The 27293-nt window shown below is 48.9% G+C and overlaps 20 protein-coding genes across 20 annotated transcripts; 10 read left to right on the top strand and 10 right to left on the bottom strand.

The window, feature by feature from the left end:
• Positions 1-4: 4 nt before the first annotated feature.
• MED7 (mediator complex subunit MED7) lies at positions 5-706 on the bottom strand (the record flags this gene model as incomplete). The annotated part of the gene is made up of 1 exon (XM_037284119.1): positions 5-706. One exon carries the CDS (start codon positions 704-706, stop codon positions 5-7), a length of 702 nt encoding a protein of 233 aa, XP_037140015.1.
• Positions 707-933: 227 nt separating this feature from the next.
• HRT1 (SCF ubiquitin ligase complex subunit HRT1) lies at positions 934-1290 on the top strand (the record flags this gene model as incomplete). Its single annotated transcript, XM_037284118.1, has 1 exon — positions 934-1290. The coding sequence occupies one exon, from the start codon at positions 934-936 to the stop codon at positions 1288-1290; it is 357 nt and encodes a 118-aa protein (XP_037140014.1).
• A 90-nt stretch (positions 1291-1380) lies between these two features.
• Positions 1381-2373, bottom strand: PHA2 (prephenate dehydratase PHA2; the record flags this gene model as incomplete). Its single annotated transcript, XM_037284117.1, has 1 exon — positions 1381-2373. One exon carries the CDS (start codon positions 2371-2373, stop codon positions 1381-1383), a length of 993 nt encoding a protein of 330 aa, XP_037140013.1.
• Positions 2374-2535: 162 nt separating this feature from the next.
• Positions 2536-3498, bottom strand: ATP11 (Atp11p; the record flags this gene model as incomplete). Its single annotated transcript, XM_037284116.1, has 1 exon — positions 2536-3498. One exon carries the CDS (start codon positions 3496-3498, stop codon positions 2536-2538), a length of 963 nt encoding a protein of 320 aa, XP_037140012.1.
• Positions 3499-3811: 313 nt separating this feature from the next.
• Positions 3812-4660, top strand: DAL82 (Dal82p; the record flags this gene model as incomplete). The annotated part of the gene is made up of 1 exon (XM_037284115.1): positions 3812-4660. One exon carries the CDS (start codon positions 3812-3814, stop codon positions 4658-4660), a length of 849 nt encoding a protein of 282 aa, XP_037140011.1.
• Positions 4661-4762: 102 nt separating this feature from the next.
• Positions 4763-7474, bottom strand: EMW1 (tetratricopeptide repeat-containing protein EMW1; the record flags this gene model as incomplete). The annotated part of the gene is made up of 1 exon (XM_037284114.1): positions 4763-7474. One exon carries the CDS (start codon positions 7472-7474, stop codon positions 4763-4765), a length of 2712 nt encoding a protein of 903 aa, XP_037140010.1.
• A 481-nt stretch (positions 7475-7955) lies between these two features.
• On the top strand, positions 7956-8591 carry RFA2 (Rfa2p; the record flags this gene model as incomplete). The annotated part of the gene is made up of 1 exon (XM_037284113.1): positions 7956-8591. One exon carries the CDS (start codon positions 7956-7958, stop codon positions 8589-8591), a length of 636 nt encoding a protein of 211 aa, XP_037140009.1.
• Positions 8592-8848: 257 nt separating this feature from the next.
• GAS4 (1,3-beta-glucanosyltransferase) lies at positions 8849-10330 on the top strand (the record flags this gene model as incomplete). The annotated part of the gene is made up of 1 exon (XM_037284112.1): positions 8849-10330. The coding sequence occupies one exon, from the start codon at positions 8849-8851 to the stop codon at positions 10328-10330; it is 1482 nt and encodes a 493-aa protein (XP_037140008.1).
• A 56-nt stretch (positions 10331-10386) lies between these two features.
• On the bottom strand, positions 10387-12603 carry SKP2 (putative SCF ubiquitin ligase complex subunit SKP2; the record flags this gene model as incomplete). Its single annotated transcript, XM_037284111.1, has 1 exon — positions 10387-12603. The coding sequence occupies one exon, from the start codon at positions 12601-12603 to the stop codon at positions 10387-10389; it is 2217 nt and encodes a 738-aa protein (XP_037140007.1).
• A 216-nt stretch (positions 12604-12819) lies between these two features.
• On the bottom strand, positions 12820-13380 carry ZIM17 (Zim17p; the record flags this gene model as incomplete). The annotated part of the gene is made up of 1 exon (XM_037284110.1): positions 12820-13380. One exon carries the CDS (start codon positions 13378-13380, stop codon positions 12820-12822), a length of 561 nt encoding a protein of 186 aa, XP_037140006.1.
• Positions 13381-13554: 174 nt separating this feature from the next.
• STB1 (Stb1p) lies at positions 13555-14634 on the top strand (the record flags this gene model as incomplete). Its single annotated transcript, XM_037284109.1, has 1 exon — positions 13555-14634. One exon carries the CDS (start codon positions 13555-13557, stop codon positions 14632-14634), a length of 1080 nt encoding a protein of 359 aa, XP_037140005.1.
• A 403-nt stretch (positions 14635-15037) lies between these two features.
• ALR1 (Mg(2+) transporter ALR1) lies at positions 15038-17467 on the top strand (the record flags this gene model as incomplete). Its single annotated transcript, XM_037284108.1, has 1 exon — positions 15038-17467. The coding sequence occupies one exon, from the start codon at positions 15038-15040 to the stop codon at positions 17465-17467; it is 2430 nt and encodes an 809-aa protein (XP_037140004.1).
• Positions 17468-17602: 135 nt separating this feature from the next.
• KRI1 (Kri1p) lies at positions 17603-19297 on the bottom strand (the record flags this gene model as incomplete). The annotated part of the gene is made up of 1 exon (XM_037284107.1): positions 17603-19297. One exon carries the CDS (start codon positions 19295-19297, stop codon positions 17603-17605), a length of 1695 nt encoding a protein of 564 aa, XP_037140003.1.
• A 215-nt stretch (positions 19298-19512) lies between these two features.
• On the top strand, positions 19513-20064 carry VPS68 (Vps68p; the record flags this gene model as incomplete). Its single annotated transcript, XM_037284106.1, has 1 exon — positions 19513-20064. One exon carries the CDS (start codon positions 19513-19515, stop codon positions 20062-20064), a length of 552 nt encoding a protein of 183 aa, XP_037140002.1.
• Positions 20065-20201: 137 nt separating this feature from the next.
• MCK1 (serine/threonine/tyrosine protein kinase MCK1) lies at positions 20202-21332 on the bottom strand (the record flags this gene model as incomplete). Its single annotated transcript, XM_037284105.1, has 1 exon — positions 20202-21332. One exon carries the CDS (start codon positions 21330-21332, stop codon positions 20202-20204), a length of 1131 nt encoding a protein of 376 aa, XP_037140001.1.
• Positions 21333-21751: 419 nt separating this feature from the next.
• Positions 21752-22399, top strand: MRPS18 (mitochondrial 37S ribosomal protein uS11m MRPS18; the record flags this gene model as incomplete). Its single annotated transcript, XM_037284104.1, has 1 exon — positions 21752-22399. The coding sequence occupies one exon, from the start codon at positions 21752-21754 to the stop codon at positions 22397-22399; it is 648 nt and encodes a 215-aa protein (XP_037140000.1).
• Positions 22400-22832: 433 nt separating this feature from the next.
• Positions 22833-23261, top strand: RPL25 (60S ribosomal protein uL23; the record flags this gene model as incomplete). Its single annotated transcript, XM_037284103.1, has 1 exon — positions 22833-23261. One exon carries the CDS (start codon positions 22833-22835, stop codon positions 23259-23261), a length of 429 nt encoding a protein of 142 aa, XP_037139999.1.
• A 77-nt stretch (positions 23262-23338) lies between these two features.
• Positions 23339-24214, bottom strand: BXI1 (Bxi1p; the record flags this gene model as incomplete). Its single annotated transcript, XM_037284102.1, has 1 exon — positions 23339-24214. The coding sequence occupies one exon, from the start codon at positions 24212-24214 to the stop codon at positions 23339-23341; it is 876 nt and encodes a 291-aa protein (XP_037139998.1).
• A 145-nt stretch (positions 24215-24359) lies between these two features.
• MDH2 (malate dehydrogenase MDH2) lies at positions 24360-25463 on the bottom strand (the record flags this gene model as incomplete). The annotated part of the gene is made up of 1 exon (XM_037284101.1): positions 24360-25463. One exon carries the CDS (start codon positions 25461-25463, stop codon positions 24360-24362), a length of 1104 nt encoding a protein of 367 aa, XP_037139997.1.
• Positions 25464-25803: 340 nt separating this feature from the next.
• Positions 25804-27045, top strand: TRM13 (tRNA:m4X modification enzyme; the record flags this gene model as incomplete). The annotated part of the gene is made up of 1 exon (XM_037284100.1): positions 25804-27045. The coding sequence occupies one exon, from the start codon at positions 25804-25806 to the stop codon at positions 27043-27045; it is 1242 nt and encodes a 413-aa protein (XP_037139996.1).
• Positions 27046-27293: the final 248 nt, after the last annotated feature.

Below are 27293 nucleotides of genomic sequence, written 5' to 3'. Positions count from 1 at the left end.
ACAATCAGCCGCGTCTCTCGATAGTTCCGTCATAGCTCGTAGCTGATTGTTTGGCGTCATCGGGTTTCTCGACATCCGGCTCAGTGGTGGGTCTATCCAGGTTGGCCAGTTTGTCTCGGAGCTGCTGGCACACTTGGTCGATTTCTTTGATCTCTTTACGCTTATATTCGAGCTGCTCTTCAAGCAACATGATAAGCGACTCACGTGATTGATGTGGCCGATATTCGTTAAGTAGGTGGTGGATATTGACCAGAATGGTCCGGATGTGATCCACTTTCTGCTCGTACTGGCTGGGATCGATGCTGAGGATGTTGACAAGTTCGAGATAGTTCAGAAGAAGCGATTTGAGCAGCCTATGGAGCTCTTTGATCTTGTACTGGTAGTTATTTGTGTCTTCGTCGGATGCCTTCTTGTAAAGCTGCGTCAAGCCCATGGTCTTGAGGTCTGGCAGCTGGTCCTTCAGCTGCCAAACGCTGCCGAATGCCCTGTACTGCGAAGTTGGAGGTAACGGAGGTGGAATTAAAAAATCTAATGCGCATTCTGGCTGTTCGGCGGCACCGCCGGTGGCAGAGCCTTGGTTGTCACGGTTGGTCTTGTTTTTTAGATATTCTGGCAGTTTTTCCAGGTTCTCCTGCGTAAAGAACTTGATGTAAGGCGGTGGCGGAGGATAGAGAGAGCTGATCTCGTTCGTTTCTGCCGTCGACATCGCTCGCACAGAGTATATCGATGAGTTGGCGGACCTTCGGGTGCTCAATTCGAGCTAATTCGGCCAACAGAACTCTGATTTGCTGAACCTTGACAGCTTTTCTAGTGGGAAGGCTGTAAGAAGTGGTCGCTATGCACGAGGAGCCTACTGCTAATGACCTTTCAAGCAGGACCACTATATATGAGTGCTAATGGTGAGCTAGTAGGGCCCCAGGCAGGACTGGTGAGATGAGCGAAGAGGATAAGATGGAGGTGGACTCGGACGTGGTGGAACAGCGTTCGTCCGAGGTTCCGCAGGCGACGAAGACGAAACCCAAGAGGTTTGAGATCAAGAAATGGACGGCTGTGGCGTTTTGGTCTTGGGATATTGCTGTGGACAATTGCGCTATCTGCAGGAATCATATTATGGAGCCTTGCATTGAATGCCAGCCTCTAGCCATGACAGATACCGATAACGAATGCGTAGCAGCCTGGGGTACGTGTAACCACGCCTTCCACCTACATTGCATCAATAAGTGGATCAAGACCAGAGATGCGTGTCCGCTGGATAACCAGCCGTGGCAGCTGGCCAGATGCGGGCGATAGCCGTTTCTGGTTGTCGCAAAATGGTACGGGGTTATTGTTTTAGAGATTATATAGTTCGTGGTATAACTTGAACGCTGGGAACTGAATCATTCAAGAAGAGTACAGCTCATTTCTTGGAAAAGTACCCCAGAGGCACCAAAGAGAGCATGAAGCAGAGATTTCTTGGTAAAATGCGTCCCAATCGATCTTGTTGGAGTCGCAGTAATACTCAATGAAAAAGATGTATTGCCACTTTCTGCCCTTTGGTTCCTCTTTCAACGGCCTGGAGCTGATAGAGCACATATTTACAGGATGATTCTTCAGGACCGCTAATACGTCCACCAGGGATCTTGGATTGTCCTGTTTAATTGTGAAGGTTAGAAGACTCACTTTCGTCCGGCTATCCGGTAACTGCACGGTGGTTGCACTTCTCTTGCGGAAAATTAGAAACCTGGTTGTGTTTCCCTGCTTGTCATTGATTCCCTGGTCAATTATATGGGCGTTGTGAACCTTGGCTGCGGCGTTGCTTGCTATTGCCAAGTTCAACTCGGACCTCTCGCCAGATTGTGATTCGACTTGGACCGTCCTCCTGACGGCTTCTGATGTCGATGGCGTGTCTATCCTCTCTACAACCGTTTGGGGACATCTGTTCTTGAGTTTCTGAAGATACTTATCCACTTGGCCCCAAACCTGTGGGTGTGAATAAATTCTGATTCTCTTATATCTTGGCAATGACTCTAAATTCAACGGCGAAGACGCTACCAAGCAATGTGACACAGACACGTATTGCTCATCTATTACTTCGAGCTCTGGGATCACTCTGTTAAGTCCATCGCCTCCATCGCTTTGCTTAGCCATTCGATCTCGCAAAAGGTCATATGTAAAGACGACTTGGCCATTTGTTGAATTTTCGAACGGAACTGCAGCAAAATCAATATTACTATCGTTCTCCAACCTCTCAAGGCATTCCGGTATCGAATCAGCGACTATAAATTTGGCTTGCGGATGATCGCCGAACTGTTGTAGAGCGGCCTGATGGGAGTAGGTGCCCTCTGGACCCAGGAATAGCGCTGCAATTGGAGTAGCAGAATTTGCAACAGTCATTTAATATAGTAAGTCGGCCTAGCCTAACTCTACAGCCCTTCTGCTTAGCTATCTACTTTTTTCGCCGTTGGCAGTTTTTCCACGCAACGATCGATAGTCACTTTTATTAACAAGATCTTACAGACGTATTTAAAAAGAGGCTTAGTATGGTCTGATCATTCTTCAATTCTCCATAGATTGCGATAAACTTATCAGTAGGTCGACGTTGAAATCTGTGGAGCCTCTGGTAAAGTCCCGTAGCAGCTTCAACCTCTGCTTAGCGATCGGCGTTTCCTCGCCCATGGCGCCCCAGAATCTCTGGACGTTCAGCAGCAGAAGCTGAGCGTCCTGTAGCGAGACGTTGATATCTGGTTCCACTTGACCGTTCATCAGCACAATCTTCTTTTCTTTGGCCATCTCCAAGTGGAATTGGAAGGTCGTATGCGGTTTGGCATACTCGTTGTGCAATTTGAACTCGGCCAACGATGTCATGATGCAGTGAACGGTATTTGGGCCGACGAACTGCCATTGGATGTAGTGCAACTCGACGCTTTGCGTCTGATCTGGAGCCTCTTTTCCGTCTGCGGCTGCTCTAGGCAGCGGCAGCACAAAGATCGGATTGCTCTTTGCGTTGGTCATCATCCTGTCAAAGATGTTCACGGGAACCACGGCACACAGGGCATCGTCCTTGCTCATCCATTTCGCCCTCCACAGAAACTCGACCTCCTGCTTGGACAGCTCTTTAATCTTTTCGACGTTCAAGAACGAATCCAGAGTCTTGAACGGCACCTTCGCTTGGCTGGCGTCAATGGGTCCCCTTGCGCTGGTCATCCCCGCGTTATTAGCTGACATTTTCATACGCTGTTCGTAATCTTCCAGTTCCTTCAATGGATCGATCCTATTGAAGTCTTTCTTCTTCTTGTCGATATCTGCCTTGGCACTCTCTAGAAATTCGCCAACGGAATCAAAGCCCTGTTCTTTCGCCTTCTTCAGAAGTTTCTCCTGGTATTTATCGATTGGAGCTGTCGAATACGATTGTTTAGGCCGTCTTTGCAGATAGATATCGTATGATACTAACGACGCTAGTCTAGTCTGGATGAAAGGTGATGCTATTTTATAACGAAGCCGTCTAGCTAGAAAAGACATTCAACAAGACGAGAAGATCTGTTAGAGTGCAAAGCGAGCTCGGATTCCATCAATCCAAATCCTGTTGAACCATATACTGTTCTACTTCTTATAGGCCCTGTTCAGGCCAATTGCTAGCTGGTGATTGTTTTAAATATCACGTGACATTTGACTATAATACCGATTATCTGATAGCCCTACTGATGAGCATTAATCTGTTGAAGAGACATTCTCATATGGTTTCGTTGTTTGTTGTGAAGACCGGTTTGTGCAAGCCAAAAATTCCGGTACCCAGGCTTGGCTAAGGCTCGGTAAGCTTCCGATTTGAGTGAGAATGGGCGAGATGTCGTTGGCAGTCGACGATTGCATACTTCTTAAGTTGATGGATAAGTATAAACCGCATTTGAAACCTTACGCTTATCGTCAGGATGCTTGGTATCGTGTCCTTGAGGACTACAATGAGAAAACGGGCAATCTATACCGGCAGATACGCACGTTGAAGACGAAGTTCAACAGAATGAAGGTTTTATGCAATGACGAGAACAGCGGCATTGCTGTCGGTGATCTTGAGTTATTGCGAAAGCTTGTAGGGGAAAGTGACAGTGCCACGACGCACCGAGCTCGCCGAAAGCGGCGAACTCGGTCCCCAGCACTGGAGATCGATTCGCAGCAAGACGCATTGGATGCTATTGAGAGATCCGAAGTTGTTTGCGGCGATGAGGGCCATCCTTCAGACCATGATGATGACGCCGCAGAACTGGCTGAAGAAGCTAATGACGCAACCCAGCCTCCGCCTTTGGATAGCATAACAATGGGGTTTTCGCTGGCAAACACTAACAACACATCCAGCCCATCCCTGGGCCTGGCATCGGGACAGCCACCAGTAGAAGCAGGCGAGAGAACATCTGCCGACGCAGTCGGTGATCTTAAGCCGTTTGGTTCTTCCGGACAGAACTATGATGCGGAGATATACAAGCATTTGATTACCAGTCTCACCGGGATCCTTTCACGCAAAAGATGCATGTCAGAGGTGGTTACAAATCAGGATCTTGTAACAGTGGACAAGCTCTATACCGAGCTCAGGGAATACCAAAGAACCGAGCAACAGTTTCGCGAAGAAGTCCTTCATCGACTTGATACAATCATTGCTCATCTGGGTAACAGAGAAAACTTTCCAGATTGATCGAAGCGACTGGATAGAATTGTGACGATATGAATAAATTGAAGGATGACCACGACTCCAGTATATGCAGTTGAAGTGAGCAATTGAAATCTATAAATGAAACTAAATTTGTTTTCTCATTTCCATCAGCCTTTCCCAGCCATCGGAGTCGTCCCATCTGCCCTTGCCTTTGCTTAGCAAGCCTTTGATTGTTGCCCGAGACTTGTATTTCCAGTCTTTGCAAACAAGCGAGCCAGGACCATGGCGGCCTTCTAACTCACCCAATGACTCATAAGCGGCTACCAAATCCTCACACGCATCAACGGTCTCGCTCCATGCCTTCTCATCTATTTCGATGTCAGGATTATGCGATACTGCTCGGTATGCTTTTTCGTGGCACTCTAGAGCCGCCCATGGTCTCTTTCTCCAAAGCTCTACCTTCGCCACCAGCCTCCAGCATCTTGCGTTGGTGGTTATGACCGACGGAAGCGTGTCGCAGACTAATTCGATACAAGACCTCTGGAAATGAGTTAGTTTGTGAGAATCATCCGTAGAGTAGTCGGTGCTGACTAAAAGCTCGGTGAGCTTTTCAACAATTGGAAGATCGATTGAAGCTTCACCAACCTTGTCTCTTTTAATGCTTATGAGGCGTCTACAGGCTAACAGTACGTCGTTCCATTCATTAAGCTTAGCCCCTACAATCATATAATTTTCCCATATTCTCCAGTTTTTTTGAGAATCAGAAGCCACCGCTCTTTTTAAACAGCTCAGAGCTTCTTTCAACTTATCCAGCTCAACATACGCAGCACTTAGGTTAGACCATGCCATGGCATGCGTTTGGTCCAGGGATACACATCTCGAGAAAGCCTCAGCGGCTACGTCGAATTTACCGCATTCCAGGCCGGCACAGCCGTAAAAATACCATGTTTCAAAATTCAAAGGATACTGCCTCAACGAATCATTTAAGTGCTTTAGTACCAGATTATAGTTTCGCGATAGACCGGATGACGCAGGCGGATTGTAATAATACTTACCAAGGGAATTTTTGGCGTTGACGTATTTCCCAATTTCCCAACTTTTCTGCCACAGCTCGGGATCTTGCCGGATATCACCTAGGATAGAGTATGCTCTGGCATCTTTAGGCTGCTCCGCAACCCTCTTGAGCAGAATCTCCTCAGCCGTCTTCTCATCCCCAACAGCGGCATAGCATAGGGCCGCTTCGCATGCCATTTGAAGTCTCTCATAAATTTCAACGGCAGATTTAAGAACCCCGAGTGACATATACTTTTCAGCCAATGTTGCTTCAAGTTCCCAGTGAGGAATGAACGGCAATTGATGGACATATTTTAGCCTCTCGTTGTTTTGGGCGTCGTACGAACTTGGTATCAATCTGGTCTGAATCTTGATGCCCAGCTCCTCTACCAAAGACTGCATTTGTAGCAACCCACGTTCAATAGTCTTTGCTTTACATGTCTCCACGATTGATCTTTCCCACAAAGCCCGTGAAAAGATGGTCCAGTCCTTCATTCCGTTTTGATAGATCACCCTAGAGATGATGGCGCCTAACTCTTCTTCAACTAAAGGGTCCTTTGCTGGGCTTGTTTGTCTTAGAACGTACAATCTCAGAAGCAGCTGTACATTGTCGTATCCTGTCAATTGCGGCTGCTCATTCGGATCAAGGCTGCGCAATTCAGCCGGAATATTCTCTTGTCGGATGGCTACAGGAAGCAGCTTGTCCTCCTCCAAGGCATCGCCTTCAGCGAGTTTTTGCTTCTTGACAATCTGCTCGTCTAGAGGTTCAGAAGCAATGTCTTCGAAATGTGGTTTCTCCAGCAAGATATCCGACTCCAAGACTATGTGATCAGGATTCCGATCACTGCTTTCCTGCACTGCAGCAGTGGAGGAAGATTTAGCGAGGATAATGAGGCCAGAGAACGACTTTTGTTGAAACTTGGTCCTCTTGGCACGAGCACCAGTGAGAACGAACTGAAAATTGGTCAGTTTCTTTACTTTTGTCAAAGATGGCAGACACAAGTGTTCCGTATTGATGGCTAACGAGCATTTAACGTTCTCTAGATAAAACATCGTATAGATGTCGCTCTTCAAGCTTGTCGAGGTCTCCGGCGGAAGATCCTTCGTTATGGCGTGTGCCAAATCAATTGAACTGAATATCGATGACGCAATGGCAGGACCGTTACCAGCTGGCTCGCGCAACAACGACAAGCGAGCCAGCAAAGCTCTGGCGTACCACCAATGTGCAACCGCTCGGAGGCCTGGCGTGTGTGTCGCTGAGATATCGCATGTGTCTCGCTCAGCATCGAAGTCATCTGCAAAGCTAGTCTGCTGCTTAGTGAGTCTCTCAAGTAGCAGAAGCGCCAAAATAAGGTAAAGCGGGTCTTTGACCAGATCATAAGCTGGTTGGCCGCCTGATCCCAGCAGAGACACAGCCAATGTCCTCACAGACTCAGGTACGTCGTTTTGCTTAAACAGCAAGTCTTGCACATTGCCAGGTGCCAATGGCCCTGTGTAATTGTTCTGAATGAAGGTTTGCAACGAGGCGATTGCAAACAGCAGTGCGTAACTCTCATTATTGGTAAAGCAATCATCCAAAAACTGACGTAGGGATACAAGCAGGCTCTCTTCGTCAATACTTGCTGCTAAAACAGGGGATTTAGGAAACGATGCAGCTAATTTCTCCACAACACTGTACGATTGGCCATTCAAAATCTCCCGGGCGAGATCGATAGTTCCTTCATCACAGATTTCCGCACAATTGGCATCCAGAGCCGTCGGATTCGCGCTTAAAAGCAGATAGCTATGTAGCAGCACCTCCATAATGCTAATCGCCCACTAGACAGCAGCCCAAGCGACCTCTTGGTGCTACTCAATGAGGGCTCTAAGCTGGTCTTTAGCGATGAGCTTACTCAAATTTTTCAAGTCATCTTGCACGTCAATTACGCGTCCTTCAGATCGCGTAAATGAAGGGAACCATAAGGATGGGACTCATCTTCAAGGACCAAATATAAGCAGGAAAGCAGCTAGCATGGCCAGTATGTGATTCAGAACGGTTTTGAGATGCATTTTTGATAGCCTGGTTTACTAACATTCGATTTTTGCCGCAGCATATCAACCTTATAGCGAATACTCATCCGCCGGTGGCGGCGGCGGTGGAGGGTTTGAGAACACGGATCAGAGGCCCAATTCAAGCGAGTCCGGCGGGGGTTCTAGTGGGTTAAACACTCTCACGCCAGTGACTATCAAACAAATCTTGCAGTCACAACAGCAGGTGCAGGACGGGCCCTTCATCATCAATAACATGGAATTGCACCACGTTTGCTTCGTTGGAGTGATCAGAAACATCATAGACGAAGCTAATGGTATCAAGGTTACCGTCGAAGATGGTACCGGCCAGATTGACGCGAAAAGGTGGAGCCAAGACCCTGAGGACATCGCAGCCAGCCAGGACGAAGAGCTCAAGAAGCACCACACTTCAAACTTGGCTCAGCAGTTCCAGATCGGGACCTACGTCAAAGTGTTTGGTGCGCTCAGGGAGTTTGGTGGTGACAGAAAAATCCAGTTTGCATTGGTTAAAAACATCGAGTCCTTTAACGAGATAATAGCGCATCATCTGGAAGTGATAAAATGCTACGCTACTGCCACCGGCAGGTTCATAACTTCCAAGGCCGGTGCCGAAAAGCAGGGCGCTCCCTCGCTCTTCGTCAAGGATACAGACTCCAACGATACAGGAAATCCATTGCAAAGAATTTTAGCCTTCTGCAGGCAGCAATGCGCGGATAAGGATCCCAATCACTTCGCGGTGCCAGTTCCATTAATCATGCAAACCCTGAACCTCGATGAGACAACTGTGGTAGACTGCTGCCACACACTCACCGAGCAAGGTTTCATCTACCCCACCAGGAATGAGAGAGAATTCTTCGCGATGAACGCCTAGCACCGCGCGCGTGCCACCTCATTTCCAATTGCGTCAAAACTATGTCTACAATCTATCGTTTTATCGTACACTAACTGTCAAGTTCAGCCACTCAGGGTCCAGTTTTTCCTCTCTTGGGCGATTTGTGCGACGGGGCCACGAAAATGTCAGAAAATATACAAAATGTATAAATACAAAATAATAGATCAGCTGTTCGTCCTCGAGTTTGGTATTGGTATTCCAAAGGTCGGTAAATTGGTGTATGAATTTCCAAGACAATGCGAGAAATTAGACAGCACTTATTGTCCTTTTTGTTGCTGTTTTTGGGTTGCGCCTGTGTCGCGAGAGGATACGTGAACCCGATCGAGGTGGAAGGTAAGCATTTTATCGATTCTGTGACTAAGCAGCCATTTTACATCAAAGGTGTGGATTATCAGCCCGGCGGATCTTCTGATGTGACCAGTGATAAGGATCCGTTGTCTGACCCAGACACTTGTGTTCGTGATATTGTGCTGTTCCAAGAGCTCGGTATCAACACTATCCGGATATACTCAGTTAACCCGGATCTTGACCATGACAAGTGTATGTCCCTGCTGGCGGCGGCTGGCATTTACTTGATTTTAGATGTGAACTCTCCTCTGGAAAATCAGCACTTGAACAGGTACGAGCCTTGGACCACCTACAATGAGATCTATCTCGAGCATGTTTTCAAAGTTGTCGAACAGTTTTCGCATTATAACAATACGCTTGGATTCTTTGCCGGTAACGAAATCATCAATGATGAGGAATCGGCAAAGCGCGCACCTCCTTACGTGAAGGCCGTTGTCCGGGACATGAAAGATTATATCAAGGCTCACTCAGCCAGACCAATCCCAGTGGGTTACTCCGCGGCAGACGATCTCGATTATAGAGTGCCTCTGTCGTCTTATCTGGAATGCTGCGAGAACGTCGACGAGGATATTAGCGTCGACTTCTACGGAGTCAATTCGTACCAATGGTGTGGAACTCAGACTATGGAGTCTTCAGGCTACGATAAACTTGTTGAAGCATATAAAAATTACACGAAACCAGTCTTCTTTTCCGAATTCGGCTGTAATAAGGTTCTTCCACGGCAGTTCAACGAGATTGAAGCGCTCTATTCAAAGGAAATGTACGCTGTGTTCAGCGGAGGTCTTGTTTATGAATTCACCCAGGAATCTAATAACTACGGGTTGGTTGAGCTGGATTCAGATGGTGCTGTCCGCTTGTTGAAAGATTTTGACATGTTGAAGAAACACTACGACAATACTAAACTTCCTACCGCTGATGATGTTACCAAAGCTGCTGCCGCCGATTCCTCCGTACTCGGTCAGAAGGATGCGTTGGAGAAGGTACCTATATGTGAGAAGAGCTACAAGAATTTGGGCATAAGCGGGAAGGTCGCAGATGGATTGGCGAGTGACTTCATCAAAAACAGCGTGGATATAATGAAAGGACATTACGTCAATTTAGAGGAGAACGATTTTACTACCACTTACGACATTTTTGACTCCAATGGAAACAATTGGGCAGGTTCTAAAACAATTAGACAAGTCAATAGTATAGACGCCACTGAGCCACAGACAAAACCTGGCGGGAGTAGCAGTGCTAGCGATGGAGGTAGCAGTAGTGAGGCCAGCGCTAATGGAGCGAATGGCAAAAAGAACGCTGGATCGGCTCCGGTGTCCCCAGTTACAGCCATTGCTATTTCAGCATTTCTCATTTTGATCAACTTTTTTTAGTTTTGTCCGCAGGACCTGAAATTACGTTCCCTTGTTGCATATCTTAGAGAATAACGTTATGTACTAGCTCTTTTTTTGGGCAGCTTTTTTGAACCATATGAATATAATACAACACCATCCCGGTCTCTAACCTCTACTGGCACACTGACGTTTAGCACCGGCTTCAGAAGTATTTCCCAGTCAAATCTGCTTCTGGGCGTGCAAAACAGCCATTGCTTCAACATGTGCATTCGAACAGATTTGAATTCTGATAGCGACTTGAGAAAAAACCATGCGTTTAAATTAGGTATGTCTTGAAACATCTTGAAGTTTTCGAGGTTATTTAGCAGCCCTGTGTCCATATCGTTGATTAAGTCCTCTACGTTCGAATCGTAGTAGGATGCTATGGCGGTCGAATCTCGAACAGAATCCAGCAAGCACTCCTTTAGAGCACAGTCCCAGTAATGCTCCTTATCTTGGTCGTCAGCCAGCAGTGACGCACGCGGTGGTAAAAGTGTCTGTTGATCATCTTCCAGAGGTTTTAGAAGCTTTTCGCAGTATAATTGGGGCGACATTGGAAATACATTGGTAAATGGAATATTGACAATACTGATATTGATATTCTTGCGGGGCAATCTGTCCCAAAGCTTTTTGTTATAGTGAAAGAAACGGTGAAACTCGGGTACTCTTGAAGATTTGAAAAAATCGTTCTGCGACCTTGTCACCTGCGCTGCTTTTCTAGCACCGGCTTGGCTTTGGACCATAGGCTTTGTCAGGTACTTTAGCTGCATTGCCAAAACCACCGGCGATGTTGGAGGCGGAGCAGCCACATAATAATTGATGGGCTGATCAAACAAAGTCTCTGGGACTGATAATTGATCACTGTCTAAGTCTTGCTCAGAAGAATCGAGCAAATCTTCTTTCTCATAGTAGTAGTCATCGTTAACCACTTTCTCGCTCGTGAAGCAGGGACTGCTGCAGTCGATCGTCAGTTCTGTGAGTGACGCAAAACAATTGCAGAGCAGCATATCAAACTTACTAATCATTTCCAAAAGTCGCAGCTCCCTTACACATTTGAAGTAATCGTAAAAACGCGTCAAAATGCCATTACCAGGTATTATTTCGCATGATTTTAGAGTCAATGAACGAATGGTTGAATGCAGGTCATACACTCCTGACGGTTCCAGTCTCAAATGGAACGGCACGAATTCCAGCGGAGCCTCGAGGGATTCGGTATCAATGATGACATTTTGTAAGATCAACTCATCTATAATTCCAAAGCAACACAAAAGATTTGGCTTCAAAAGGACTTGACGCCTTGTCCTTTTATCCAACGCTGCTCTTATTTCCAGCCTCTTAACTCTCGGTAGCAAGTGGAACCTATCTTCATACTTGGAAGCAAAGTCTGCAGAGATTTCAAAGGTTCTCAGGTCCTTGCAGGTCATCGATTGCTGTCCACTGATGATCTTCTTGAAAAAATCCCTTGAACCGTCATTTAACACTGAGTACCATAGCGGAACTTTGAAACCAGGCTGGACATTGTCAAGGACTATCTGTGATAAATTGGGAAGATAGTCAATGATATCGAGCATCAATTCAATGTAAGTGTACTGGCTGAATTGGCATTCCAACTTGTATAGATTCCTGTACTTTTCAGATACTGCGTGATCCAACTTGTCTGAATGTCGGCGTGAACTATTTGCAGAGTTTTCAGATATGGTAGAGGTTCGCGACTTCGAATTGCTGATGGTCGGCGTAAGGTCATTCTCGAAGCCATATGAACCAGCCAAAAACTCCTGTCCACTTGCATTGCTACGGTAGTACTTGCTATACTTCAGCAATGAATCCTGGCACTGAGGATTTCTAAACTCAATGCTTCTAACCAGGAATCTAACGTTTTGAGACGCTTGCTTGCAGCAATTCTGTTCTGCCAGGGCACTAGAAGTGCGAAACTCGGAATGTATTAGAGCATTGAATTTCAATAATGAGAGCTTGTTATCCAGAGTAATCCTGCGATATAAAAACTCATTCGATATGAGCTCGTAAAGTTCTGAATTCACTTGACATAGCGATAGAAGCGTGTTCACATCCAACTGTCCGATGATCTGAGACAGTATCTTCGATGGAAGACTCAGAAGATGCAGTCTAGGTCTTCTCTCAGCTCCTTTCCTGACCGGCTGGTATCTTTTTGGTCTGGTTCTGGCTGGGGATCTTCCTCTCGGAGTCCCTTCGTCAGAGCTCTTGGAACTCAGGGAAAAGTACTTGCTAGAGCTGAACAATTGCAGTCGTTTCATCACAGCTCATTTACCAGAACGGTCTATACCGTGTCTTATACTATAGTCCCGAATGTTCATGCTAGTAACGTCCAATTTTCGACCAAGTTAACTACTTAGAGACTGGTTCAGCCCTACGATGTAGAAGGAGGCCAGCAGGCTAGCTGAAGACGGTGCTTCCGTCCCTACGCTGCGCTGTCTCGGCTTAAATAAACGTACTACAGAAAGTCTGCCAGCTCAATCCGTCTTGCGATTCTCTGGTAACGCATGAATTGTCTCATTGTCGAGCTTTCGCCGCAGATCCTCGGGTGCGTCCCTGGCATGGTGTCCAATGACGCTTTGTAGGTCTTTTGGAATATCTTCAAACACCAGGTCGTCAGTGCTGGACGACACAGACTCGCCTTTGGCTTTCAGGATATCTTCGATGGTGACACGGTCATCACGGAAAATCTTCAAATGGTCAGCTATCAGGTGCCTGTTCTTGCAGGAGGGACATGTAATCAACACAGTCCCGCCAGTGTAAGCCTGTTTGGACATTGTATGCGATGACCTGGTACTGCACTTCTTACAGGTGAACGCGATCATAAGCATCGGCTTATCCACCTTGAAACTCCCTAGTTTCTGGCTCCCGTCGGGAGCACCGTTTCCCTCCTCCTGCTGACTGAGGATCGCTGATGATGTGGTAAACGTGTAGCGTTGCAATAAGCAAACTAGCGGCGACTTCAACGCAGTAGTGTTTGCGCGTAAAACGCAGCTTAAGGAGCCGATTGGCCGTCTAGCAACCAGGCGTGGTAACATTGTGGATGAATTGAGCAGCAATGTGGACCCCAGGCTCCGATGGAATGGCCACTTTCTTTACCCATTGCGGTAAAAGTGGATATATTGTGTAGATTCGGTTAGAGCTTAAAAAAGGCATCTCTTGTATGATGAACACGTAAGAGCTGGGAGCTGGAAGCAGCATCAAGACGGGTGATGACGATGCTGAACGGAGCCAGTAGCCAGGAGGAGGCCCAGATGTCGCCTGAGAAGGAGCAGGAGATCGCAAATCGGATTCTTAAACGGGCAGAACTGGCACAGATGACACGACAGCTGAAGATGAAACTTGGTAAAGTACCCACGTCGAGGGAAGCTTCGCCAGTGAAGGTCCGGAAGAGACGGGGAGATGGCGGCTGCGACGAAGAGATAAAGGAGGCAATCGCGAAGGTGTCTCCCGTGAAGAAAGGTTGTGTAGAAACAAAGGCAGGCGAGGAAGACCACGGCTCCCGGTCGCCCGTGAAACAGCTGAAGGGCTGGAGCACGCCGCCGCCGGCTCCGCCGGCGTCCTCTTCATCGCTACTGCCAGACAGGAGGAATCAGCAAGAGATCCCTACGACTCCAAGACGCGTAAAAGGCCATCATCACACGGTGCCGCCGGCGATAACATCGAGCTCCTCTGGCGAAGACGTGAATTCACGGACCATGGCATTGCTGGCGACCCCGAAGAACAGGTCTTTGGGCAGGAAGCTGGGCACTAGTGAAAGCGACGTTGGCGCGGACTTGCTGATGTATCTCGCCACCAGCCCTTACTTGTCCGCGGCAACCGCCGGCCACCAGCCAGCAAGCGTGCCATCGACACCAAGAAACTACATGTCTAGCGGAGTGGCGCTGGAGGATTCGCACGACGCCATCCGCTTTTCCCATATGAAGCACCAAACATCCTCTCCGCAAAGTACGTTCAAGGCCCCAACGCATTTCGTCAGGCACGGCACCTACAGCCAAGGACACGCTGCCCAGTTTCCGCCCTCTTCCTCGGAGCTGCTGATGGACTCTCCGGCCATATACATGGCCGCTTCATCCTCGCCGCAAAAGAGGCGGCAGCTCGCAGTGCAGCCCCCCACCAACGTCCCGACGACGCCCTCGAGAGAGCTACGGTCATCCTCCCACCTCTGGAAGACACCAAACTTCAACATGGGGGACTACGTCCACGCGCTTTTCAGTCCCTCGCCAAGAGTCACTAGTTCTGCTACGAGCAGGCCGAGTTCGACCCACGACATGCGCTCCTCCAAGAGCTAGCTACTACAATGCTACAGACACTTCAGCCGGGGCTCCAGTGGCTGTAACTGGCCGTCAAGCTCTCTTCATTGCAAAGCTCTTCAGCTCCACGTGTTGGGCATCTTTCGCCAAGGAAAAAACTTGCCAAGGAAAAAATTTGACTAGAGGCTTAATAGCGTTGCTTAACTGAACAACTAACTCTGATTAACATAGTTAATCAGAATTCAGATAGCAAGCAGAGGCTCAGAGGATTATGAGACAGTTTGTTTCCTTAAGAAATATCAAGGTAAACTAAGCTAGTGGCAGAAAGTTTCATACAGGAAAAATTTCGAAAATAACCACAATTTAGTGGTTTTTGAGTCTACTGATGTTGAAATAAGAAGATATCTTGATCCAGAGGAAAGTGACGATTTAGTGAAATTACATGATGTCAGGAGACCAGTCATCAAACAGTGGCCATTCGAATTTGTCACCAACTACATCGCTAACTAGCTCGTTGGTCTCGATGAATACTGAAGACCACAATGAACTTTACGACCATAGACAGCACCGTGATTCTATGTTTAGAAACGCGGGAAATCAGCAGGTTCCCGTTGGGTCGCCAACTATACCTCAGCCAGCGCGCGTGAGAGGCTCCAGTATTGCTAATGCGAGGCCTTCTAGATTGGGGCAATACCTAGCGCACCAAGGCTCGTTCTTCGATGAAGATAACCCGAGGAATGTGGTGTCTGGCAATAGCAGTAGTCCCTCCGGCAGGAGAGGCTCCAAAGTCGCCTCTGTTGGTGAGGCACCAAATGCAAAGGTGAACAGTGCAATGAGCTCTCAAACGTTGCAGAAAATTGGACACGCGTCTTCAGGCAATGCTCATGGTGGTACAACTTCGAATGATCAAAGATCTAGAGCAAACTCGGTTGCATCGGCCGGGTCCGCCAATCCCAAAACGCTTCTCACAAAGACCTTGTCTCACCTGAATGGTTCGGGAAAGCAAGCCCGCAGGGCTTCGTTTGATAGTGGCGACTCCAAGGCTTCTAGAGAGTCTCAGGAAACTGAAGAAGACGTTTGTTTCCCGATGCCGCCGCAGCTGCATACTAGAGTCAACGGTATCGACTTTGATGAACTGGAGGAATTTGCTCAAGCTTCAATCGAACAAAACCAGTATGTGGCGCTAAAGAATCAACAGCCTTGTAAGGAGCCAGCTCAAAATGTAACTTCTATGTGGAAGCACGGCGGCAGCTCTAGTTCGACAACGACGAGTGTGTCGTCAGCGGCAATTAGGTATACACCAAAGCCCTCTGATGATGCCGCGAGCCCATCGTCACAGGAGGAGGCACTTGCACAGGCACCGGGGATATCATTCGGTGCTAATAAAGTAGAAGAGGATGAACCGCAAGAAAAATATACCAAGCGACCATATGGCGAACAGGCTGGTGTTGGGAGTCGCAATCCGCCACAAAATTACGCTTCTGAGTCTTACCAACCCGAATTCGCTGTTCCCAACAGATTTTCATTCTTCTCGTCGGAATCAGAGGAGACTGTTCATGCGACTGATATTGCTTCTCTGGTGAAACCAGGAGAGCACTTTTCTGAGTTGTTTAGAGACGGACAGCCAACTTGGTGGCTAGATTGTTCTTGTCCCACGGACGATGAAATGAGATGTATTGCAAAGGCTTTCGGTATCCACCCCCTGACTGCTGAAGATATTAGAATGCAAGAGACTCGTGAAAAGGTTGAATTATTCAAATCTTACTATTTCGTTTGTTTCCACACCTTTGAAAGTGACAATGAATCGCAAGACTTCTTGGAACCTATCAATGTCTACATCATCGTCTTCAGATCAGGTGTGTTGACTTTTCACTTCGGCCCCATCTCTCATTGTGCGAACGTTAGAAGACGTGTAAGACAACTAAGGGACTACGTTGATGTAAGCTCAGACTGGATCTGTTATGCTATAATTGATGATATCACCGATAGCTTCGCTCCAGTAATCCAATCACTTGAGTACGAAGCCGACGCAATCGAGGATTCGGTATTCATGGCTCGCGACCTGGATTTCTCAGTGATGTTGGAAAAAATCGGAGAAAGCAGAAGAAAGACAATGACTCTTATGAGACTTCTCAGTGGGAAAGCAGATGTGATCAAAATGTTTGCTAAAAGATGCCAAGATGAAGCAAATGGGATAGGACCAGCTTTAACGTCCCAAATAAACATTGCGAATCTGCAGGCTGGTGACGGCGAGGTGAGATTTGCGTGTCCTACTCTCAGTCAACCACAAACGCAACAGATTGCACAACCTCGAGGCGACATTGCTCTTTACCTGGGTGATATCCAGGATCATTTGCTGACTATGTACCAGAATCTGCTTGCTTATGAGAAGATTTTTGCTAGGTCCCATGCCACTTATCTAGCTCAATTGCAAGTGGAATCCTTTAACTCCAACAATAAGGTTACCGAGATGCTGGGTAAAGTTACCATGCTGGGTACTATGCTTGTTCCTTTGAACATTATTCCCGGGCTGTTCGGTATGAACGTTAAAGTTCCTGGCGGTGGCCAAGAGACCCTTGGGTGGTGGTTTGGTATTCTTGGGGTTATGATATGCTTGGCCCTTACAGCCTGGTTTGCAGCCTCCTACTGGATTAAGCAGATCAATCCCCCAAAAACCTTGAATGAGGCCGCTGAGAGTGGTGGCAAATCCGTTATTTCGAGCTTTTTTCCCAAAAGTTCTCGTCAGCACCAACATGCCAATGCTCACTTTTCTGATCCTCGTTTCCCCGTCCAGAAATATCCTAGGGGACCACTCCCTTCCTCGAATAGATCCGCTGCTAGTCTTCCTAGCAAGTACAGCCGCTACGATTAGTTTCTTTAGGCGCCTGTATGGCATAGGAAAGACAAAGATTAATTGTAGACTATTATACACAACTATGTAGTATATTTCCCTGTCTGGACCTTTTAATAGAGCAGCTATTCACATCGCTTGTGCATGATATGGATCTCAAGTAGAAGATTTATGTTTCTTCTTCTTGTGAGACGTTTTCTTCGCTTTATCCACAGGAATCTTAATCTCATCGCTCTGCACATCTAATTGATCTTCGCCACGGAAAATCTCCTTCCTCCACTCTCTGAGTCTTTTTGCTTTGGTAACTTTCCTCTTATCTTTTGCTTTCTGTTCCTTGGATCTATAAGGCGCCAATTTCTTCAACCCGATATATTGATTCAACTGGGTGTCGTCTGCAGCAAATATATCCCTGGTAGTCAAACCAAAGCTCTCTGGAGAGACTTCCCTGTAGCGAAATTTCAAGTCTTGTTCCTCCTTCGTGCGTGCTCTAGATTTTCTTTCCTCCTGCTCTTTTTCAACCTCTTCGATAATCTTCAGTTTGTTCTGCTCGACTGCATCTTCAACCATCTCTTCGAGCTCTCTCTTCCCTTTCTTCTTCAATTTCTTCTCCTTAACTTTATCCTTTCTGGATTTCTTGGCCGACACTTCAGTAGCTTCAAATGCTGCATCACTTTCCTCGTCCTCTTTATCCTGATCAGCGTGGAAATCAGCCATGATATCATCGTCATCATCCCACGAAGGTTTGCCCTCTTGTTGGTAGAATTCCTCGTCAAACAGTTCACTCAAAACTGTATCCCATTCATCGTCCTTGAAATCATTGTTGAGCAAAGTATCTGTTATTTTCTTAACGATTTCCTGGTTTATCTCAGCACCGTACTCCTTCTTCAATTGTTCTAAAACGTCGGTCAACTTATGAACCTTTTCACTCTTCTTCTTCTGGATGGTTTTTTCCTTCTCAGTCTTTTCCTGCTCCTTCTTCTGCTTCTCATCTTCCCTCTTTCTCCTACGAGAAGAGTTCTCAGAACGCCTCAAGGTAGCCTGATTACGCGCATACGATACAATCGTCGCAGCATTTGGGTCCTCGTAACGGAAGTTATACGCATTCTCGAACTTCTCAACCGCTTCGTCAAATTCATCGTCGTCTTCTTGCATGTTCGGGTCGCGGTCCAAAGACACGATTTTGTCACCTTTTCTTGGGATCCATGCCTGGTTGTTCACGAATTCCTCTAAAAACTTCTCACCGTCCTGTTCTGGATCTGGCAGTTGGAGGCTTGGCTCGGCCGTTTTGGTGGACGGAGCTTTTTTCTTCAAGAAATCCTCTTCGCCTTCGTCTTCGGCTTCGTTCCCCTCGTCGCCAAAGGCGTTCTTGATTTCGTCCAACAGCTGCGATCTTTCAGCCTGTTGCTGTGAAACGTACGACTCTCTCCCATCGACAGTCTTTTCCTCCTCCTCATCGTCGCCGAAGGTATTCCCCGACAGGATATTCATTCTATGGTAATCCTTCAAATACACAGGCTTATGTCTCTCACTTCTCGTCATCTTCTCCACCGCCTTCTCCGGATCCTCAAAGAATCTGACCTTTGGATCCAGCAATTTCTCTTTGTCGTTCTCTCTGATCGCCCTCAGCACATTCTTGATCCCGTCCTCGACTTCCTCTGTGATCAGATCGCCATAATCGTCCTCCTCTTCACTCGAAGACTCCTCTTCCTCAGAACCCTCCTCGTCCTGTCCCTCGACGTGTGCAGGCAATGTAGCTTTGTCATCTGAACCTTCTTCTGCGGGAACAACGCCTTGCTCGAGCTTTCTAGCGGCCTCTCTGGCCTTCTTAGCGTTAGACTTCTTTCTTGGCATACTAGCAAAGGTCTAAGAGCCCAAATATTCGGTGATTTTATATGATCTTCAGCAGTAAGATTGTGCGATGAGCTTGGCAATTTTTTTTTTTAAGATATTGAAGGTAAATTGGCCCAAGTTGATGGAACTAGAAGGGATCATAATCCATAGTGAGTTCGACAGCTATATAAGAGCTCGATAGTGCTTCAAGAAGGTATTTTCTGTGGCGTTGTAAGATGGAAGCTGATCAGAACGCCAGGTTGTTTCGTTTGCCGTTCAAATTCCCATCTTTCGCCGGTTTAAGGAGGATCTCGGTGTATTTGTCTGGTGTGCTTTATGCGGTAGGGTTTTGGCTCTTTTTGGATGCTGTCATCTATTCGAAACATGCTAATGCTTCAGACGTGCATGTTACGTTTGTCGATTGGATACCATTTCTCTGTAGCACGTTTGGCATGCTGATAGTCAATTCGATTGAGAAAAACACGCTGTTACAGGGAGCATTGTCTGGCGGTGGGATGAGTTCGTTTGCTGGCAGCGATCTAGACTCGTCAATGGCATGGCAAGCCCGCGTTGTGCTTTTCTTTGGGTTTGCGTTGCTAGCCGGTGGCCTGTCCGGATCGATCGTTGTGCTTATCATTAAGTTCTTGGCGAAGAACTACAATACTTATCCGACCGTTGGAATGGGGGTTAATAACGTGCTCGGTAACTTCTTCATTCTGATGAGTTGCGTGTTGCTTTGGATCGCGCAAAACATGGAAGACGAATATTCATATTCTTTGACCCTCTAGGACGTTACATCGTATATAGTTTAGAGCTTGGGTCATATATAGTCGGCAGGATGTGGATTACAACGGGTTGCTCTCTTCATTACTATTTTACATTGCTATTAAGTGGAAGTACGGGAAATGCGATATGGTGGGCCGTGCTATTTGGCTTCAGTTTCGGAGGGCTGTTTGTCCTTGTTAGGTCTGATCTTATCAACAAACTCGCCGAGGACCTGCAGTTCGAATTCACTGAAGTCAAACAAGTTGGGGAGACGAACAGGCTCAGTCTGGCCTCTTGGGAAGAAGTATTCTTCGTTTCTCAAATCGTCGAAAAATCGGTGCGCCATAATACGTCTTGGAGATAGTCTCATTTGCGGTTCGTAGACCAGAACGTTCATCAGTAAGTCAATTTCGTCGGGACCTGCATGACTGAAATGCTTTTCAAAACGTTGTTGTCGTGAGCCAGAGAATAAAGGTTTGGAGAATAAAGGACCGTCATAGCTTGGGTTCGCAAAGAATACAAATTTCTTATCAGGAGGTCCAAGTAACTTGGCAATTTCGCGCAGCTGCAAGAGCGGCTCCTGTCCTTGGAATACAGCCTTCCCTATAAGCATTTCACCGATCACACAGCCAAGCCCCCATATGTCGATCTGAGTAGTGTACTGGGTACAGCCAACAATCAACTCCGGTGCTCTGTAGAATCGCGAGCAGATATAACTGATAGAGGGCTGACTTTGTTCTAACTTCTTAGCCGATCCGAAATCGCATATTTTCAACACACCAGTAGTAGGATCCACAAGTATATTGGAAGGCTTGATATCACGATGGCAAATCCCAAATGCATGCAGATATAGCATACCACGAGCTATCTGATAACTGTAAAGCTTCACATGTTTCATTGGTAACTCTAGCTTGTTTGTCGCATAGCGACTGATTTCGATCTGCAAAGTCTCCGGTAAACACTCCATGGCCAAATGCTGATACACCTTACCATCCTGTGGCGATAAATGGGTAAAGAAATATTCCAATCTGACCACATTTGGGTGATCGGCTATTCTCAGGATCTGTAACTCTCTAGATTTGTACTCGGTTTGAGCGGGCACTTTTTTAATAGCAAACGGACCATACCATTTCTCGCGATCAGGCGTGATGAATGCCTGTACCACAGTTCCAAACGCTCCGTGACCAATCTTCCGATATTCTTTTATCAGCATTCGTCTTGTGTTGTTGGACCGATTAGACGTAACATCGTCTGCGACAAACTCATCGCACTTTCCACTTCCATTTGACATTTCTAGATCCGCAATGTGCCACAACGATCTGTCTTCTGCGGAGAAGTTCCCTTCTCAAGATTTCCACTAAGTCTACCCGCACACCGGTGGCGTCAACAGAAAAGTCCCTTTTCCGCCCCACAGCTCGCTTTGAACTGGATTACTAACCAAACTTCAGTCGCTGAGCACCCTGGGCACGAGTCTGAGCTTCTGTGAACCTTGTTTATCTGGTCTCGAGTGCCTTGTTTCCCTGGCTTGGTGGCGTTCCTCCCGCTTTGATAGATACCCTGAAACTCGACATCATATGGTACGAAATAGATCTCATGAGTTTGCCAGATCATTAGGCACGAACAGCTATTTTGAACCTTCAAAGCTTGACCAGGTCTCTATTACTGGTGGAAGCAAGCCTGGATCATTGAACCACTAGCGACGACGGCGGTATGCTAGGCAGATCGGGGTTCAATAGTCTGCGGGGGCTGCGTGAAACCCTTTTAATCGGTGTCAGATACAGGTCGAGCGGGCCCGTGTCTTTCTCTAGCATTACAGACTCGATTAGCAGCGAAAAGGACATATCCAACCTGGTCACACCGTCCAGCGCGGCCGTTGGCAACTCAAAACGAGGTGGAAAGCTTAGGCCGCAGTTAGTCCCGGTGAAATATGTGCTGAACTGCCTGTTTGCCAAGAACAACACTCATTTCACATTCTCTGCAGTGGTAGAGGATGTCAACTATCTCAGGAATAACCCAGATATATCCTACAACGAGGCGTTTTTGTACTATCTGAAACTTCCCCAGAAAGTAAAGTTTGCCCTGTCCACGGGTGTGCTGGGGTTCCGTAAGGCAGCCCGTGGAGAGTACGAGGCTGCTTTCCAGACTTCAGCCAAGGTGTTCCAGATGATCCAAGACAAGAAACTGATGAACAAGGACATAGAGATCGTCATGAGGGAGTTCGGCAAGGGCAGAGCTGCGTTTGTGGCCGCCTTGAACGGTAAGGAGGGTGCGGCAATCAGGTCTCACGTCACTAGAATAAGCGACAAGACGCCATTGAAATTCGGTGGTGTGCGGGCCCCAAGAGTGCGCAGGCTGTGATTCTGTCACAGACCCATCTCATGTATATAGGCGTAACTGTGTATTCAATGGTCAACTTTGAAAGTGACTTGACTGTCAAGTTCTTAATATAATGTGGTGTCTGGATGTCTGGAAATTTTCTTTCGGTGTCTGGGTTCTCAGGAGCGGATACTCTCGCCGCCGGAGAGTCCTTTCTGCGACGCGAACTGCTCAGTGCGAGCGCAAGCCTACGCCCGCCTATCCTACCACACCTAGGCTCAGTCCTTCGGAGCCCTCTGCCTGGCTTTTCCGCCTAGCCACCTCGGCCTGGAAGGCCACCTGGTTCCCGTCGGACGGGTCTGCACCGTAACGTCACAGTAGTACTGAAAATTTCAGCCATTGGCTCAGATATATGTAAAACATCACGCAGGTTATTGAAGCTTACCCATTAGAAACCCAAAGACTACAGGTTAAAATGGCTCCATCCGCAAAGGCTACTGCTGCTAAGAAGGCTGTTGTGAAAGGCACCAACGGTAAGAAGGCTTTGAAGGTCAGAACTTCTGCCACTTTCAGACTGCCAAAGACCTTGAAGTTGGCCAGAGCTCCAAAATATGCTTCCAAGGCTGTCCCACACCACATCAGATTGGACTCCTACAAGATCATCGAACAACCAATCACCTCCGAGACCGCTATGAAGAAGGTCGAAGACGGCAACACCTTGGTGTTCCAAGTCCACATGAAGGCCAACAAGTACCAAATCAAGAAGGCCGTCAAGGAGCTATACGAGATCGACGTGCAGTCCGTCAACACCTTGATCAGACCCAACGGCACCAAGAAGGCCTACGTCAGATTGACCCCAGACCACGATGCTTTGGACATTGCCAACAGAATTGGTTACATCTAATCCCGGTACACTACAACGCTCCCATAGTACTTTAGTACGTATGTTATCACTATGTATGCAGTACTTATAAAAAACCACTAATCATCGTTATTCTGGCTCGACAAGATCCTTAAGATCGACAGAAACAGATTGATGATGTCCAGATACAACATCATCGCGCACCGTATCTCCTCCCCAACATACATCTTGCGGAAGATCAACTGAGTGTCCACAAACAAGTACACCGAGAACACCACTGCCCCGACCCAACCGTACACGTAGTTCAGCCAGCTGCCCATCCCGCCGAACAGCAGCGCCGACAGTCCGATCCCGATCAGCAACAGCAGCGCCAGGTTCAGCCAGTAGTAGATCGACGCTGCAGACTCCAGCGCGATCTGGAACCTGCCGGAGAACGCCATCAGTGACACCCCGACTACCACTACCGCGGTCACCAGCAGCGCGTTCAGCACGATCTGCCGCGACTCGAACATCACACTGCCGCCCAGACAGTAGCTCTCCGCAACAGTAAACACCGCTAGCAGCGTCCACTGGCCCCGCCTGCCGAGGCAGTACCAAGGAACCGCGGCGGCGCGCCGCCCAAGCAGTGGGTCCGCCGGCTCGGTCTCGTAGTCCTCGGCCCGGGGCGCGAGCGCCAGCCAGACGCACGACACTAGCGCCGCGATCACCGCGACCACGTACAGCGCTGTGTGCCGGAGCAGAAACAGCTGCAAGCGGCCAGAGGTGGTCGCAGCGTAGCAGAACGCCAGCGTGAGCAGCAGTTGCGCCGATAGGATCGAGTAGACCCTGGCCATGAACCGCTGGCGAACGGGGAACTCGCACGAGATGATCGTCGTCGAGTACTTGAAGTCGTCAGGCAGCTCGTGGCGCCGGACGTTTGGGTCTACAGTGACCGGACCTTGCGCTGCATGATCCAGTGACTCGTAGTTCTGATATGGTGGAGGGTCACTACTCATTCTTGTTACTTGGTTAAAAACGAGGGATACAGTGTTAGAGCGAGCTGCGCACCGCGCAGCGCATGCAAATAGGGCTTAAATACGGCGACGGAATACTATAGATCAAAAGGGAGCAAACAAGTGGCGCAAAGCGAGGCAAGTGCAACTAGACGGTGGTGCCCGCCTTCCGGCCTGCCTCGATACCGGCCTTCAGCTTGGGGAGACAAAGGGGCAGCAGCTTCTCGCGCTCGTACGCGGAGATCTTTGCCAGAATGCCGTAGTCCACGTCTACGACGCCCTGTGCGCGCGTCGCGGTCACGGGGGCCGCAAAGTAGGTGCAGCCGTCGATCAGGGCGAGCAGTTTCCCAGCGCCCGGACACACCGGTTGTCCGGCGCGGTCGAGAAGCGACACGTAGAATATGCCGCTGAGGGTGTCGGCGGCGCCCGTCAGCAGCAGAACGAAGTTCTTGACCACCTGGAACGCGGCGTGCGCCATCGACAGCGTGGCGGAGCCCTGGCCGTTCTTGGCCTTCACTATCTCGTCACCGCCGTACTGCACGCGGTGCACCAGCGACTCCAGCTGCTGCTGCGGTATGTGGTGCTGCTCGCTAGCCAGCGAGAACAGCGGTACGATGGTGTCGCCGGAATGACCGCCGATCACGGGCACGTAGGGCATTATGTCGGAGCGTTCCGTGAGATTCGACGTGATGGTCTGTTCGTGCAGGAAGGTCGAAGCGCGCACCAGGTCGAGGTGCGTGATCCCAAACACCCGGCGCTCGACGCCGGCGCTAGCCGCGGGGGCGCTCGCATACAGCGTCTCGACCATCACAGGCACGAGCGAGTTTACGGGGTTGGAGATTACCAGCACAAACACGCGCGACAGGTCGCAGTGCTGGGCGATCGCGCCGCCGAGCTGGCCAACGATCTTGGCGTTGATCGCAAACAGATCCTCGCGCGTCATGCCCGGCTTGCGGGGTACACCCGCGGGGATCAGCACAAGCGCGGCGTTAATGAGACAGTCCCGCAACGCATCCGCGGAGTCCGCGGGCGAGTGGCTGCTCAGGGTGATGGGGGTGTCGACGTGCGAAAGGTCCGCGGCAACGCCGCGGACTCCGTCGGCGTTCACGTCGTAAAGTGCTAGGTGCACGTGACGGCGGTTGCTAAAAGCGGTCAATTGAGTCTTGAGCAGCAGCGATAGCGACTGGCCGATTCCGCCAGCGGCGCCCAGGACGGCGATCTTGATCGTATCAGTTTCTACAGGATGTGGCATCTCTGTGTTCTTGGTTGTTCTGTAGAGCAAGGGAGTTTACCGCAACGCTAGATAAGCTTTAGCTGCTGCCCCATAGCCGTTATATATCGCGGCTGGGAGGCGCGCGTCGGCGACAATCAGCGATAAGCCGGCCCCTCATGCAGCGGTCACGCTGCGGTGCGCATCTCCGGTTTCGCTGCGTGCCTCCGCAGCGGAGACGCTGTTTTATTCGGGGTTTGGTCGATCAATGCGAGCAGCGTCGTGCAGAGCGAGGCGGATCGACAGTGACGAAATTTCAGCAGAGCTGGCGTTGATTAGCACAAGACAGGGACAAATTGCGAAACGCAGATAGAGGTCTAGCATGCCCGGCGCAAGTAAATGTGGCTTCTATATGAGCCAAAAGAGACGGTACTGTGGCATGACCACCAAGTCCGGCTCTTCTTACTGCTTGGAGCATCTTGACGTGAGCAATGGCACGCAGGGCGAAAAGCGTCGAGTTCCCTGTCCGTTGGACCCAAATCATACGGTTTGGGCTTCGAATCTCGGGCGTCACGTGAAAAAGTGCAATAAGCTGAAGCTACTGCATGCGAACGATAACGAGCCGTTTTATGTGCGGGACTGCAATCTCTTGCGAGCAGGCGAGACAGGGTGCGGCGACCCGCCGCACCCTAACGAGCTCGTAATACAAAGTATTCCAGTTCTGGAGCGAATCTACGCTGAGGGATTCTCGGATTTGCCGTTGCAATGCAAGTCGAACGAGTACATGGAGTCGCATCGCTGCGCTGAGCTGGCTTCGAACCGGAAACACGCGCTGCAACAGTCGTCTCTGATCCAGCACATGCTCGATCGCAAACTGCTGCAGGACACGCGGTTCATCGAGTTCGGCTGCGGGCGCGCTGAGCTCTCCCGTTACATCAACCAGGTGGCGCTGCAGCAGCACGCGGGGGCCCCGCCTACATTCACGCTGATCGACCGCGCGTCGAACCGTATGAAATTCGACAGCAAGTTCAGGGAGGACTTCGAGAAGCTGCGCGGGGGCCCCGCAGACGCCGCGATCACGCGCCGCTGCAAAATCGACATCAGGGATCTCAAGCTGGACCCGCTGCTGGAAGCCGATCGCGATTTCGTCGCGGTCTCGAAGCATCTGTGTGGGGTCGCCACCGATCTCACGTTGCGGTGCATTGCCAACAGCGAACGTCTGAATCGGGACGGCGGCCTGAAGGGCGTTTGCATCGCTATGTGCTGCCGACACGTTTGTGACCCGGACCAGTACGTGAACCGGCCGTTTGTGGAGTCTCTGCTCCGCGGAGAGTCCGGCCTGTCGTACCGCGATTTCTTCAACAGTCTACGTAAGATGTGTTCTTGGGCTACGAGCGGTAGGAGAGAGGGTCTCAGCGACGATGACGTTGGGGGCCACTTCACAAACCTGCCTCTCGGTAGACGCGAGCGGCTGGGCCTGATGGCCAGACGGGTAATTGACGAGGGGAGGAAGCAGTGGATCTGTGAGAATCTGACGAACAGAGACTACGAGGTCCAACTGATTAAATATACTACTCCGGACGTCTCGCTCGAGAACGTTGCCATGTTGATGTATACTAAATAAATATTGCAGGCGCGCGTTGTGAAAAAAAAGACTTTTTATTAGAACTAAACATAAATTCTTACAGATGACACAATTTCAAAACAGTAGGAATAAGACCTCTGAATTCTCAGTGTTGAGACGTGTCTGGGACCGTTTGAGATCAGCCACTGCGGTCCTCTCCCGAATACACTGTAAGAGTGCGATCACGTGACACTGAGGGTACAATTGGCATAACGTCTATGCGATAAGTTCTTCGATTCTTGTAGTTT

This window comes from Torulaspora globosa, chromosome 5, assembly GCF_014133895.1.
Source record: "Torulaspora globosa chromosome 5, complete sequence".
Taxonomy (NCBI): Eukaryota; Fungi; Ascomycota; class Saccharomycetes; order Saccharomycetales; family Saccharomycetaceae; genus Torulaspora; species Torulaspora globosa.
Note: the sequence above shows the minus strand (reverse complement) of the source record. Positions and strands in the feature narration are given on the sequence as shown.